Here is a 16526-nt window from a genome sequence, read left to right on the forward strand (position 1 = left end):
AAATGAGTACTTTATAGAGTTAACCATTGTCCTGATTTTATGAAACGGCACTTTGAGAGTTATTTTAGCATTTTCAAAGATGGTTTACCTCAATTTGTTTTGCCAGTCTTTATTCTAATGATATGGTCAGTTACTTAGTAATATTTCTTACTTGTTTTTAAAAATGTTTAGATTTCAGCTTATTAGGTGAGGGATGACCAAAAACAAATTGCAGTGATTTGAAAGCATACTGTATGAGTTTTGATTCATTATTTCACATTCTTATCTACTTAATTTTCTGAATAAAAAGCAAGTTTCTATGAGGGAAAAAGGGTTTCTTTTTTTTTTTTTTTAACATTACATAATGAATTAAATGTGTTCCTGGATTAATTTTTAAAGTAAATTAAATAAATGAGGAAATATTATTTTAATAAAATATCTGTCAAAATTTTTTAATGTAAGCAGGCAAATTTTATAGTTAACATAAAACCAAATGTAAGTTATCCCTCATTCACTATAGTACATTATTCATAAGTAAGATAAGGGCATCAATAGTATGTAGTCATTTTTAGTAAGTGTATAATTGAAAAAAATGACCACTGTTTGCAAAGTTTAAAGGTATATTAAAATTTTTACACTACTATAAGCAGTAAATAATTAGCACATTGAAAGACTATTCTGAAAACTAGGAAAATATGATAAAGTATTATGAACTTCAAAGTTAGAGGATCTTTTTGGGAATGATGATAGCCCTAGATTCAGATTTGAGAGCAAGGAGTAAATTTAAACATCTGTACATACAATAAATAATCAAAGAAGTTTTAGGGAAAATTCAATTAAAGTTTATGACAGGATAATAGATTTCATAGAAATTTGTAGAAGTACATTAGGATTATCTACAAAGGAATGTTGTCTCTTGCTTAAAAATGATTCATTTAGGCATTTCATTTAATTTAGCTTTAGGGAGTTTTTTTATATTTATGTCTATTTCAATAAGAAACTATCTTTCTTCAGTCTACTGAGGCACGGATTATAATTGACTGTAATAACTTTTACGTATTGGGTACTATTTAAAGTTTCATAGATCTAAAAGCCTATGCCTTTGGCCAAAGTAGAAATGTGTGTCCATCTCTACTAATAATTTTCTTAATATTTTTTCATTTGATAAATCACTTTGCCTCAAGCTCTTTCTGCTAATAAGTACAGTGTGGATTTTTAAAAAATTTCCCATGCTATTTTGTCCAAGTATCATCCTACTTCATAGAAGAATAAAAGGACTGCATAAAATCATTGTACATTTCTGAATGTAGGTCTGTAGTTTGTGAAGTTCTGCTTTGCCAGTTCCCCTGGTATTTGATTCAAATAATCATTCAAAAAAAGTTTTTTTTGCTAGTAGCATGTACAAAACTAAAATCATAGGGAAACAAAATCAACAGAATACATGATCTAAAGTAAGCAAAGATATCCTAAACACTAATCAAAATACTTGCATTACAAATTAAGAAACAAGGGGAAAGACAACAGAAGTTGATTTTATCTTATGCTTCTCATCACAATAAATAGCTGGTGGAAAAAATATTCCTAAAATTTATCAAAATATTTTGTGTTCATGTGAATTTTCTTTATAAGTGATTCATTTTCCTACAACAAAAGATCTTTAAACTTTAAAATAAAACCAAGTTAACTGATGAGAAGAGTGCAAAGAATTTAAGGGTATAATTCTCATCTATATATTAGATAAATAAGAAAAATTCCCTTCCCTTCTCTACAGTGTAGAGAAAGTAGCAGAAAATATTAAGCACGGTGAAAATATACCTTTGCTTATTCACTTACTCATTTCACAGTGTGTTGACTGAATGCCTATGTAGTGCGGAAGACCTGCTCTTCAGGAGTTTTTAAAGGCTAGTATCAAACACCTTTGGGTAATTAAGTTCCATTTACAAAAATAAACAAACCTATAAACATATTTCATTTCGTTCTTGTGTTGATATACAGCATTTCTTATGTGACTTAATTATTCCAGAAACCTTTGAGGACTTCCTGTATAGTTTTATTTATGATTGTGTATGTGTGTGTCTTTAATACATTGTATCTTAATATGTATATACATTTTAGGATGCATGTATTTTTGTGTTTCTTCAGGAAGTCCTGCACCTCCCATTTAATAAAATAGCTCCATAAAGTAGCTTCAACTAATAAAATTTTTTTGTTCTCTGTAATAAAAATTGGAATAATTAAAATTTAGAGTCATCATGAAATAAAAATAATTTGTTTCAGTTTTGAACAGAATTTGAGGTACAGGTTTATGTAGTCTTTAAGAGGAAGAAAGTTTTATTTAATCCAAAATTTTATGGATTACCACATGTATTAACTTCAAGACAGCTTCTACCCAGAATTCTTTAAGGCCATTAATTACCTATATAAGAAAAAGAAAGTACTTCTAATACAGATATCCAACAATACTTTCTTTGTTTAGACTAATTATGTTTTGCTCTAAGACTGAGAATTATACATATAACTTTATCTAGAAGATTATTTAGGGAGATATATATGATAAAAACTCAACTGTGATACTTTTACATGTGATTTTAATTTTGTTTATGACTAGCACTACAATGAGAACATGTTACTTTCTAAAGGTGATAAAATCATGTGATAATGAAAAATTAGTAAACACTTTTTTCTAGATCGTACATGAATAGAGGAACATATTAGTTAACTATGTAAATCATTTTACATGTTTATTTTTCATGTATATTATGATACTGTTTTTCAAATACATTTATTATGTTTGGCTAATTTTTTTTTAATTTAAAAAATATCCGGGAAATAAAACATACCATTTTTCAAATCATGCATTTTTATGTTGTTTTTCTCCTTATGTAGGTTGTTAAAATATTCATGATTGTCATGACTGGGCAATGGCTAATCTCTCAATGCCTTTATATAGCTCTTAGATTAGAATAACCAAAGTATACTAAATAAATTAATTTTCAGAAAGGATTTTGAAATTCATTGAAAACTCCTAACTTTTAATGCATTGTGTGTATATATGTGATAACATAGAAGCCAGTTGAATGGAGCTTCTGTTGGCCAAGATTGTGAAAATTTAAGTATCATAAAGAATAATGACTGAAGTTGATTTAAATAAATTGTCTATTAAACTCCTTCAGTCTACCTTGATATGAGAGAGACAGAGAGAGAAAGTGGAGAAAAAAAAAAGAGTCTTACATTTGATGACAGCTATTACACCAAATGCTTACTCAAAATATTTGTAATTAAAGAAAAGAATTAAGTATTTAATTTCATTTTCCTGTAGGAACGCTATTTCTGGGTTACCAGATGGCCTCAGTTCATGAGAGACAGTTTTTCATTACAGAATAATTCCTCCTACTAAATAAAGAAGAAATGATAGAATTAGAAAATCACCATTTTTCAAAACCTAATGGAATAATTAATTCAGCAAAGGTTGTCTGGGATATTAAAGTCACTAGATGAAATATTTGGGGAAAAGAATTTTCAGGTTGGAAAAGAGAGACAGCCAAGTGCATGATGTAGACCTTGATTGGTTATGTAGGTAAACTTGAAAATTGACTATATTTTTAGATAACACTAAAAAATCACTGTCAATTTTATTAGATATGACAGTGGTATTATGTCTATGTAGGAAACTGTATTTTTCAAAGAATGTGTTTAAGTAGAATGTTATAGCTGAGATTTACTTTAAAAAATTAAAGTGGTAAAAAATACGATACTTGTAATTAAATGTAAATAATGCAGCTCATGCAACTTTATATCCTCCTGTATTCTTTCTTATTTTGGGGGAAAATGTTCAAAATCAAATAGCTGAAAAAATGCTAGAGAATACACTTTAATTATCCAACCTACCTTTTGCATTTTATTTCTTTATCAAAAATCTATAAAGAGAGAACTTTCCCCCTAGTATTTAACATACATATTTCACATTACTTAAACCACATGAATTATAAATAATGAAAAAATGATGAATGTTCAAGAGGATTAATCTAACATTCAGAAAGAAATTAAATTGCCTTAGTACATCTTCTTTCTACTAATAAAATATTTAATTATTAGAATGCCAGGTTTCCAAAGTCGTAAACTTTTATTTTCTATTCACTTATTGTTACATTTCTTTAGCTAAAGATGTTTATATAAACTTCAGGGTTTTTTTCTACTTTTAGAATGCGTACTTTACGACAGATAAATACCTAGCTTTTTAGGATTCGTCTGCCTCTACTTCGGTTTTCCTATTTCTCCAAATGAAATTAGTCACATTATTACAGAATTATCTTGTAATTCTACAGTTTCATTAACACCTGGCAAGAAATGGGAAAACAGGAGAGATTCAGGATTAAGTTGCAGATCACTGAAAGCAGAGGCAGTGTGGGACATATGAATGTTTTTTGGAAAAGAAGAATTTAATGTGAAATTATAGGGATACAGAGTAAGTTTATGACTGTACATTTTAACTTGAAATTGGAGTTAAAGTTAAGTATGTGAAACAATCATCTAGTTGTAGATTGAGGAGTCAGACAAGGGAGAATATAGATACTTGTTTCTGTTTTGGAGTACCATAAATAATACTGTGATTATCATCCTGTCATAGATTGGGAAATAACCAGACAACAGTTGTCATTGTTTGTAAGAAATAGGTTTATTTCTATGTTATTTTATGACAAAATTTTTTATAATAATTGATGGAAAAGGCTGTGAGGTGAGTTGAGGTGACGCAGTATTTTAAAGTAGCAAACAAGTGTAAGATCCCTTATATCAAAAATCACATTACTTATTACTGTTTCTACAAATATCAGAATATTATGGCATTTCCTTTTCCATACATTCCTGAGTGCACACACAAACACACACACTCACAGAAGCACACGATATTGTCTGCTAGTTTGGTTTTCTTGAAGCAGTTAGCAGAGTCTATGCAGGTGAACTTTTCCAAGGAAAGAACTTTTGCAAAATAAGGATCTACAGCCAACCACATGAAATCCATAAGGAACAGTAATAATTTAAAGTATTTTCCTCAGTAAGCCTTAAAAGTAGATTTTATTTACATCTGGATAATCTGCAAACTTGTTAACTTTTGATACTAATCACTGTTAGAAGTAAGTCATACAAAGGCAGAGGTTTTTATGTGCTTTGCTCACTGCTGTGCCAAAAATTACTTGGCAAATATGAACACGAAATTAATAATTACACTTCCATCGGCACCATGTAAGAATATGCTTCACCAAAGCTAGTAAGTTTTAAAAAAAATAGTGTGAAATCCTCTGGTAAGATTGCTTGGAATGATGCAAATGTGGATACTTAGATACCATACCTTTGGCAAATGGTTCCCATTTATGCACCAAGCTCACCCTCGTAATTTACAAACCTGTCCTGCAGACCCACGTTTTTTCAGTTGTTTTTTCTGAACTTTGAACATATAGCATTAACATTGGGTTTTATTACATTAGCCAATTTAATAGACTAAAACTGTTTTGATTTGCAGTACTTTGCTTGCTAGTTGGTTATTGGAATTGACCACTGGTATTTCTTTTTCATAAATTGTGTGATCATGCCTTTTACTAGCTCTCAGAATTTCTCCATGGCCCTTGCTTTTTAGCTCTTTCCTATGTCTTTGAACTTCAGTACTTCATATAATTTTAATGACCATTAGCTAAGTATTTCATCCTTTGAGACCGATTCCATATCTTCATCCTACTCTGCCACATCCAGAAAAAAATGCAGTATCTACAACCTATCCTAAAAGAGGAATAGCATAAAGAAAACAATGATGTTGTAATATTGTATTTATAAAATGTACAAAAGAAACAGAAGCCACCTTATGAACATCACTTGGTAAATTGTAATATTTATACTTTTCAAGAAGTACTTTAAGATCGTAATTATTTTTTTTTTAATTTGGTGCCCTAGACTTTCAAATAACTCAAATATCTAATATCTTCCAGAATTTAATGCTGTTGTTAATTCAGCATGAACTGTTCTTCCAACAACTTTACTACTTTTATAACAATTTATAAAATAACTCATATATTTTCAGAACAAATTATATCTGTAATTAAAATCTCTCAAGTTCATAATTTAAAAAGCAAGCTATAGTTTTCTTTATATTTCTCTTTCTTGGAATTTACTAAGCTTCCTGAAACTACGGGTTTCTCTATGATGAAATTTAGAAATTTTTTTGTTATCCTTTTTCAGATAATATTTCTGCCCCAATCTCTCTTCTGTCTCTATCTGGGACTCCAAAAACATGTATGCAAGACTACTTCATGCTGACCCTCGGGTCATTGAGCTTTTATTCCCTTTTCTCTTTTTCAAATCTCTTTTTTTCTTTATATTCCTCAGTGTGGATGATTTCTATTAACCTGTATGTCAGGTTCAATGATCCTTTTTTCTATTTTGTCCAATATGCTTTAAATCTCATCCAGTGGATTCTTTTATTTCAGATATTGCATTGTTCAATTCCAGAATTTTTCTTGGTTGTTTTGCTTTGCTTTGTTTTGTTCTGCAGTTTTTATATCTCTCCTGACTCAATGTAGTCATCTTTTCTTGTAGATTTTTTCATAGATTTATCATAACTATTTCAAACTCCTCTTCACTAATTTCAGCAACTGGTTTGTCTGTTTCAACTGACAGATTTTTCTCTTGATACAGTGTCTTATTTTCCTATTTCTTCACATGTTCAGTAAATTCTTATTTTATACAGGACATTATGGATGATACATAGTTATCATCCTTTGGTACCTGGGGGGATCAGTCCCGGGAGTCCCCGAGAACACCAGTATCCACAGATGCTCAAGTCCCTATTACATAAAATGGCATTGTAAAATGCATACATATATTTATTGAAAAAATCAGCATGTAGGTGGTCCTGTGCAGTTCAAACCTGTGTTGTTCGCGAGTCTCTGGATATTGTGATTTTCCTCTAAAACTTTTGAGTTTTCTTCTGTCAGGCAATTACGTTACTCACAAATCACCTTGACTTTTTTGGAAGCTTAGTTTTAGGCTTTGTTAGGGTTATTTCGCTCTATTACGGTTTTGTACTTGGTTGTAGAGACAATCCCTTAGTCTGAGACAAGGTCTTTATTTCTAAGGCATGACTTTTCTGGTCTTCAGTGGAAAGCTGGAGTGTTTACAAAGCCTCTGAATTTGTCAGGACTTGAAATACAACCTTACCTTCTTTGGGGTGGGCAGCTGCTAAAATCTCTAGTCAGCTTTTTCAGGCTTTCATCTCTTTTCCTCTGGGTGTCTTTCCCAGAACAAGAGCAGTTTGAGTTAACTAAGGCTTCCGGGGTATGTATATGCACCTTTTGGACTCCCCCTTCTCCAGCTCTCCACCGCTGCACCCCAACACCCAATTTCCAGCTGCTCTGTAAGCGAAAAAGTCCAACCTCTGATTCCTCAATAGGGTCAGGGTCAAAAAACCTGCAGCTTCCAGCTTGAGCTCTTTCTGTTCCCTTCCAGCCACCCCACCCCTTATATTATAGACTGAGAAATACGCTTAATGTAGATGGGATGTCTAAAATGTGTGATACTTTTCTTTTCAAGGATCTTATCTCCTTTAGTTTCTGCCTCCCTTAAGTCTCTTCCAGTTCCCTCATCCTTTGCCATTTCCAGAGTTTATTCCTTTTATTAACAAAAGACAGTCCAACATAAGCTATATTCTGCCATTATCAGAAATTGAAAATATCCCAGAATAGTATTTTCAGCAGTCTTTTAAAATAGCTAATACCTCATGCTAATATTTAAAACCATAGAGCTATAAGACTTTATCTTTTAAGATATATTTTGTGACTTTAAAAGTTTGTGTTTTTGAAGTGTCCCCCCTCTTCTTAGTTACCATCTTATCATGATTTCATGTTACTTTCACCTTCTGCCAATATCATATGTAGATATTATTATTTATACTTTAATTTCTTTGGGGGGGGCAATTCTGGATATCTTTAATATCAGGCCATACAATCAAATGAAATTTAATCTTAGCACAAATTTTTGCTTTATTTTTAGATCAGAAAGGTAGTTCACTAAAAATGCACTGGAGTCATCACTCCAGGATAGAATATTTAGATTAGGAAAGTCCCAGGGTGCCAGGAGTATTGCTGTACCTATCAGAAGTCTCCTAACGGGGATATGAGGAGAGGATGGATTAGCGTCCTTTCATGCCCAAAACTTAAGGTCCTAGCTTCGTGTATACCTGAAAGCATTTCAAAACTAGCAAGTGCTTGATCATCTCCTACTCCTACTCATTACTAAACTTAAACTATGTACACTTAGATTTTGAAATTGCTGAGAGATTCCAGGTATTTGCAGTGGCAGCTCAGAAGAAAATTTACCCATTTTTCTACCATAAGCCTCTGCCATTGCCACACACTGTATTTTTCAGTGTCAGCCAATGTTATTTAAAGTGTACAGTGGAGAGAGATGTCCCATGATGGTTTCACTAAAAAGGAATATAGCATACCATTCCTGGTAGGTATTCCTAAATTAAAATAAGGTTTTAAAGACTGAAATATTTTTTCAATTATAGAAATAAGCAGTCCAGTACAAACACACAAAACATTTAAATTGGACATTCTCAGATTTTCCAGAATATACTGTACCAAGGAATCCTTTTTGGTTATTGTAGTTAGTCCTACCTGCTGCAGTGCAGAATTGTTCAGTGGGGCACTCTTAAATTCAGTTTGGTCTCAGTTCCTACTTATAACCCTAACAGTTGTCTTATACTGGTTCTGTGTTGCCCTCTGAGCTAACTTAGACACACACTGGTAATATAAAATTTACCTTTTAATAACCAGCTAATTGCATTAATCTTTATTTTATTCTCTAACAATGTTTATAATTAACAGAGTTCATGAGCTTGCTATCATTCTCCTGTCTTTTTTGTTTACTCATTTTAATCCTTGAGGATTCATTATGCTTAGAAAATTTCACCTTCTTTCCTTCAAGCTGCAGTTTATATTCCATCTCTTATAAGATACTGTCTTAAATTGTCTAAAACAGTTTCGTACTCAATATTTAATATGTCGCTAAGATCAACTAGTATTGTGTGTCATGTCTACCTAATTGTTTGTTGTAATCTTCCAGTGAGAAAAGGAATTTGCCACTTTTCTCCTATTACAGCACCTGTGGCTTGTGAAACCTATATTTAATTACTAAATCATGGAAAATAAAGTTTTCACTGATTTCACCTGTATAATATACCTAGTTTATACATCATGACTTTGAGAAGGTTTCTATTTTGGATTGTCCTTCTATTTAGTGACAAACTTTTATCTGCTTCTATTTTATTCTCCAAATCTGAATCTTTTAATTCTATTTGTCTGCACTAAGTAGCAACCCATTGGCCAGAAACTTACGGAAATCAAATTAATTTTACTATTACTGTGTATTTTGACTTTGCATCTTCAAATTTGAAAGATATATTTTAACATTGAATCTTTTATGAACTCTTGTGGACTCTTATAAACTGTTTTTTTCTTTTAGATAAGTCGAAGGAATTTCATTTGTGTCTGTGAGCACTTTTAATTCAACAGGTTTTGTGATTGTTCAGTGTTAAATGTCCGCAATATTATGTTGATGAACACCTTCAGCTTATGTTTCTGTCATTAAACTGTAGATTTCTTCCCCACAATATGTTGTTATTGTTCATGCTATAGTAAGTTACTAGTAGAGTTTCCCTTTCAAATTGTAAAATATATTTTCTGGTTTACTGAGGTTTTTTTTCATAGAGGGAAATAAATTCTCTCGTATTTAAGCTACAAAGGAGATTATTTGTATACTTCACTCTGACTGACTAGACTATTTTGATTTTTAATTTAAAGGCATGGGGGTCAGTGTTAATTTCTATCAGGTTTTCCTTCCTTACAGCTTTAGTCTTCGTTTCTGTTTTTAGAATTTATGCTAAAAGATTAATTTTAATTTTATCTTGCTCTGCCATTATTAAAGGAATTACGTTAACACATTTGGGTTTTCTAATCTTAGTAGTAAATTATCATTTTCATAAGTGATAATTTGTTTTTTTAGAACTATTTTCAGCACACCTCATTATTTTTTAACTGTAGCTTTGAAATAACCAAATACATGTTTCTAGAATAATCAGACAAAAAATATCAAGGAAATAGATATTTCTATTGATTTTGTGTTTTGTCAAGCTAGCTACATGTTGAGTAACTATAATTTTACTATATGTGTAACTATGTCATGGACATATGGAAAGTGGGTATAGAAATATTTGTAAAAATTAATTTATAACATTTATATTACTTTACAGAGTCTTCAAGTATTAGTGAACTTTAAAGTTATAAATTTAAAAATGTACAATTAGGAGGGCAAATGTGCTTGAAATAAATATTAACAAATTAAGTACCATAAAAGTGTCTTTTTCTAAAGAAGTTTTAATGCTAAATATGGAAACATAAGGTGGAAAAGAAGTCCTTTAAATATGGTGGCTTTAAATATTATTTTTGTTCTTGGAATTATAAAACATAACTTTGTTCATTACCTGTTTTTTATGTACTAGAACCATGAAGAATGGTGGTGCCATTTACAGTTTATACCTACTTTCAGTCATAATAACTGAAATTAAATATATTGATTCTCTAATGTCTACCCAAGCCCTGTGTAGGCTTAAATGATTCAGGAACACTAAGAGCATTTACATTAGTGGTTACTGTTTTAGCAACCTCTCTTCCTTTAAGTATTTTTCACCATGTTCGTTTTCACTAAACCTGAAGACAGTACTCATATTAACATTTTTATACATTTTAGAAAACAACTAACTAAATCATCAGTAGTTTTACTACATGTCAGATAGTCAGTATTGGGGAAAAATCAAATTAAAAATATTTTGCATATTGTAACTATTTACATTGATCTTTGAAACAAATTAAGGGTGATATATTCCTACCAACATACAATCTTATTTTTTTCATTCAAGGTTAGAAATGTAATCAACAATATTTTAAGTTTGGTAAACACATGCAACTATTATATATATTACATATATATGTGAAACTATTGTATATAGTACACATGGAAATAATTTTTACTTATCCTTAATAAACAATGCATTTAATATTTTCTCATCTGTGTAAGAACATGCTATATTTTAATATTTTTTAAAAATCCAGCTTATAAAGATAGCATATCAAAATTAGATTGCCCTGAAGAAACATACTTCATTTTGTATAACAGGAATCATGCTAAATAGTTCAGCTTTCCTTAGAAATCGTTTTTACTTATGCATAGTTCTAAGGATGCTTCAGATCTGACTCAGACATGCACATTTTCAAATATAACTTGATTTGAGTTAATATAATGTAATTATATTTATCTTGAGAATATTGTTGATTTGACATAGGAAGACTCATTAGTGAAAATGAATACGTAATGTCATACCGTTTAACACCTTCACCATGCAAAGTTGCTAAAACAGTATGGAAAAAACCTCCTAAGGAAAATTTGATATAGCTTTCCTATGCTTTTCCAGACCTATTTTCAACACTGCTAAAAGGGGGGAAAATTCAAGAAGGCACTGAAGAGACCACCTCACCAGACCCCGCTGTTACTTCTCCTCTGGATGTACATGCTGCAGCTCCATAGGAGCCAGGTTGGAAAAGTTTCTAGGAAAAAACATGTTCATTAATGGCATATATTTTTAAGTAGAAAGATTCTTTTTCTATGGGAGTTTGTCTTTCTAGGCCTCAGAGTTAAGAACATTAAAAAGCCCATATTTTTAGTTTGAATGTAACATTTATTTCTTAATTGTTATTTTTTTAAAATATCGATGATAAGCATCTGGCTTCTTAAAAATTTTTTTGAAATGTAATGGTTCCAAAGTATGCAAAATTAATTAATTAGAAAACGCTGTGGTTCTGTTTTATATGAACTTAAAAAAAATCAAGCTGTTACTAATCTATTATAATGATAGAGTATGAAGTTAAATTATTGTAAAAAGTTACATCAACTTTTTCAAGTTCTTATGTGCATACTACATAAATGGCAGTAGGTTGTTTCTATAGTGTTCTTTTTTCTGTACCTCAAGCTCAAGGAAATGTATATTATCGCTCTTGATTCCAAGTGAAAGTTTAAAAGTAATAAGTTTTCACATAATGTTGTTAATTATCTATACCTGGGAAGACTCTGAAGCTACAGGTCAGTGAGTTAGCAAAACAACCTTAAAAGGGCATTTTTCTTCCTAAGACTAATCTTAAAACCTAATTTTCAGAGTTCATATATTTTAAAAACATAAGTTAAATTTTGAATAAAAAATCTAAAAAACACAATAGGTAATATCCCTGACATTTTAAATTCTGAATTCATAGGTACACAAAAAGTAAGAATTATCTTTGCATGTGTATAAGAGCTAATGTTACATGTCTGTCTAAAGTATGATACTTCTAAAGTTTAGGATCTCTCTCTAATTGTTAATAATTTTCTTGCTAACTTGGTAAAGGAAAAATCAGTGATTTATATGTGATTTATAACCTTTATCACATTTGCTTTGTATTATAATTATTGTTTCAAGGGAGTGTTTTTTGTTGTTCTTTTTCTTTCCCTCACGCTAAAGTGTAAACTCCTTTAGAGAAGTGATCATATATCAGTATATCATTTAGGTTTCTGTCTGCTGTGAGGTCTAATAAATTTTCACATATTAGAAAGTTTGTTGACAGAACTAAGTGTATAATGTCAGGCATTAAAAACAAATACTTAGCCCCAAAAATGTGCTTTATTGACTTGTTTAAAAATAGGCTATCAGTTCCTAACATTTGGTATCAATTCAGAAGCATTAATGAGTCCATCTGCCTGAAAACTCTAAAGCAACTTTGATGTGTGTATGTGACTTCTCTCTCTCCTTAATGGCCTAAGACAGTGATGACTTGGACAGAACTAGAATGATGATGTAAATTGTATTGTAAAATTCTAACTTTCTTGTGTTGCACTGGGTAAATACTCAGTGAAACTGAAGTTCTGGTTATCAGACTTATTAAACATAAAATAAATAATAATGTAGGGTTCTTTGGTTTTGTGAGACAAATTTATCTATTCTAAGTTCTGTAGAATATAATATGGATCAGCAAAACTGAAATGTATAAAGCAAATGCATAAAGAGAAAATGGACCAAGTAACAAGATTCTCTAACAGGTTGAGATAGAGAAAAACCAACTTCATTAACCTGTTAATTGGTAAATCATTTGAATTAATGTGTTAAAACATTTTTTTTCAGTGAAAAAGAAAGGGTCATAAATAGATCAGCTTGAGGAGTTCATAGTGAGAGGTGAGAAAAAGCAATAACTCTACAAACATCTGCTCCCAGTGAATGAAGCAGATCTCCCAAGTGGCTATTAGAAAGGATTATAGTCCCTTAGAAACAGTCTGGGAATTAAGATGATTTAGTTCAACCCTTTCATTCTCTCCCCTAATAGAGACTTTATTTATATCTATAGACGTGTTATCTATATTTATGTGTGTATATGTGTATGTAGATACAGATATGTGTATATATATTTGTGTATATATATATGCACACATATGTACACACACATAATCATATTAAAAATTGAAAGATGGGCTAGCAGCCTATATTTTCCTAGAGAAGAAACTGTAAAAATTAAAATAAAACAGAGATAAACAGAGGAAATGAATTTAAGATTTTGGAAATTATCATTTAAATGTAAGAAAGATGAATTATGCAATTCATGATATATATTCTCTGATTTAGTAGTGGTATTCTAATTCATCATCAATTGTATTATATATATATGCACATATTAATACACTGCAATATATTTATCCCTGTCAACTATTATACATTTTTCTATAAAATTCCTTGAAAAATTATCTATATGTTGTCTCCTTTTCCTTACCATGAAAGAGCTCTCTATAGTCCCCATCTTCTCTGATAACCTCTCTAGTTAGACTTTTGTCCAACTGTTCACTAAACCAACTCAGCTCAAGATCACGTATAACACTCACATTGTGAAATTTAGAAGTCAGTTTTCAGTCTTCATCTTCCTTGATTTATGAGTGGCACTTATTCATATACTAGCTACCTCTTTTTTTGAAACAGTTGTATCACTTGACTTCCATAAAATCACTTTGTTTCTTCTCTCTCTCTCTCTCTTTTTTTCTTCTCAATTTCCTTGGCTGGGTTCTCCTTTAGGGATCAATGCTTTGACTCTTATATTGCCATTTACTCTTCATATGGTCTTATTCAGTCTTAAGACTTTAAATATGTTAATGAATCCTGAATTTATATTTTAGCCTGGGCTTCTCTGAACTCAGACTTGTATATCCAGAATTGCACCTGTTCAACTTAGATGTCTGTCAGGCATCTTATATACAAACCTGAACTCCTTATCTATCCACCTTAACCTGCTTCTCCCATAGTCATCACCATTTCATAAAAGGGAAATTATAGTATTCCAGTATCTGTAGACAAAAACTTGGAGTTATATTTGACCTCACTTTTTCTCAAAATTTATAACTTTATAAATTTATAAAATTTATAAAATTTTAACAGCAAATTTTTGTGGCTTTACCTTCAAAATACATTCAAAATTTGATTGCTTTTTAACACCATTATTGCAACCACTCTGGTCCATGGTGCCATCATCTTTCTCCTAGATTTAGTATAGTAGCCTCCTAAATAGATTTTCTTTATTTCTTTTTCATTAAATGGAGGTACCAGGGATTGAACCCAGGACCTTGTGCATGATAAGCATGTGCTTTGCCATTGAGCTGTACTCTCATCTCCCTAAATAGATTTTCTGATTCCATACTTACCATCTCGTCAATAGCCTATTTAACTTTGTAGACCTGTGCTGTGTAGTATGGAGCCCCAGGACCAATGGGTTCCTTGAAATGAAGTTGTCTTCACTCACCATGTAATGTCTGAATTGTACATCTGGGTAGATTGAATGAGCAGCTAACTTTTGTATGGCCAAGACTAATAAAGGTTGTGTAAGCCAGATATTGGAGTTATGATAGGTTCCCAACTTATTCTAATAATTAGCATATATTCCTAGCTCCCCCAAATAAAAGTGCACACCTGTATGACTTTGATCAGAACAGTTAGCATTTTCATATTTGGTTTCCTCCTCTATAAAATAACTAAAATAATATTGCCTACTTTGTAGATTTTTTTTGAGGGTTAAACTGAAAATAAATGAATGAATAAATATAAACCAGTTAATACAGCAACCCGTACCTACTATTGATTCTCTTATTTTCTAGTTCTTGGTATGGCTAACACTGCTCACTCCCTAATTCAAATGCTGATGCTTTGTCTGATCTGTGAAGTCTAGGACCTCTTAGACAAGAGTTAGTCACTGTTGACCCTGGGCCCCCATGGTACCCTGTGCACAATGCTGGTATGATCCTTATTGCCCTTGCTGTTCTGAGGTGTACTGAGTTGTGGCTCTCTCCCTCATTAGATTGAAACTCTGTGAAGTCAAGGGACATGTCTTTTTCTCAGTTGTAATATATTAGTTCATAGAGAAATGACTGTGATAATTGGGTTCTTAAAATTGAAACAACTGAATGATGAAAGTTGAACAGAAACAACAAATTATCATTATTCATGAGAGATAATCTTCCAAAGACACCCTTAATCCAAAATAACTAATAATGTGTTAACTCTCAAGCCTCCTGATTTTATGAAATCATTTTTGAATATTGATGTTTTAGTGTGTTTACCAAGTCTACCTTTACTTTTCATTATTTATCTATAGTGCTATTCACATCATAATTGCCATTCTCCATGCTTAAATATTAATTTTCTACCATTATCTCTGATGTCTAGCTAGTTTTTCATTATTAACATTGAAATATTTTCTAATGGCATTAGTGATATAAGAGAGGGAGTGATGCCTAATTATAATTTTCATATAATTTAACCCACATTTATTTTTTGTTTTCTAATTTTCCTTAGTTATGAAGTATATTTTAGTGTTTACTTTCTGGCATTTCTTTCAATTTAGTTGATAATTGATAGTGTTTTGGCAGTGACATTATAATAGTGAAAAAAATCTGTTTTTTTATTCCTTAAATGCTTCAATGTTTCAAATCTCATTTTCAAGAAAAACTTAACTGAGAAGCTGATAAAAGGAAGATTTTCTCCAGCATGATCAGTATTTTTCTTACATCCAGATTGTAGTTCCATAATACCTACTTCTGCAATCCTGCATTACTTTTTTTAAGCGCCAAAAGGATGCTTGATGCATAGTTTTCTGGTTTTTTTTTTAATTGAAATATAGTTGATATACACTCTTACATAAGTTACAGATGTAAAACATAGTGATTCACAAATTTTAAAGGTTATACTTCATTTATAGTTACTATAAAATACTGGCTGTATTCCCTCTATTGTACAATACATCCTTGTAACTTACTTACTTTATACATAATAATTTGTATCTCTTAATCCCTTACCCCTATCTTGCCCCTCCTCCCTTTCCTCTCCCCATTGGTAACCACTAGTTTGTTCTCTATGAGTCTGTTCACTTTTTGTTATATTT

The 16526-nt window shown here is 31.0% G+C and overlaps 1 protein-coding gene across 5 annotated transcripts in view; it reads left to right on the top strand.

The window, feature by feature from the left end:
• EPHA6 (EPH receptor A6) overlaps nt 1-16526 on the top strand; it is a 743078-nt gene that overhangs the window by 100566 nt on the left and 625986 nt on the right. Inside the window, exon 3 of one of the 5 annotated variants that reach the window (XM_074361645.1) lies at nt 11498-11617. The exons of the other annotated variants lie outside the window; for them this stretch is intronic. Coding sequence (XP_074217746.1) covers nt 11588-11617 — 30 coding nt within the window. The 5' untranslated portion in view covers nt 11498-11587. The remainder of the gene's footprint in view (nt 1-11497; nt 11618-16526) is intronic. 5 annotated transcript variants of the gene reach the window in all.

This window comes from Camelus bactrianus, chromosome 1, assembly GCF_048773025.1.
Source record: "Camelus bactrianus isolate YW-2024 breed Bactrian camel chromosome 1, ASM4877302v1, whole genome shotgun sequence".
Classification (NCBI taxonomy): Eukaryota; Metazoa; Chordata; class Mammalia; order Artiodactyla; family Camelidae; genus Camelus; species Camelus bactrianus.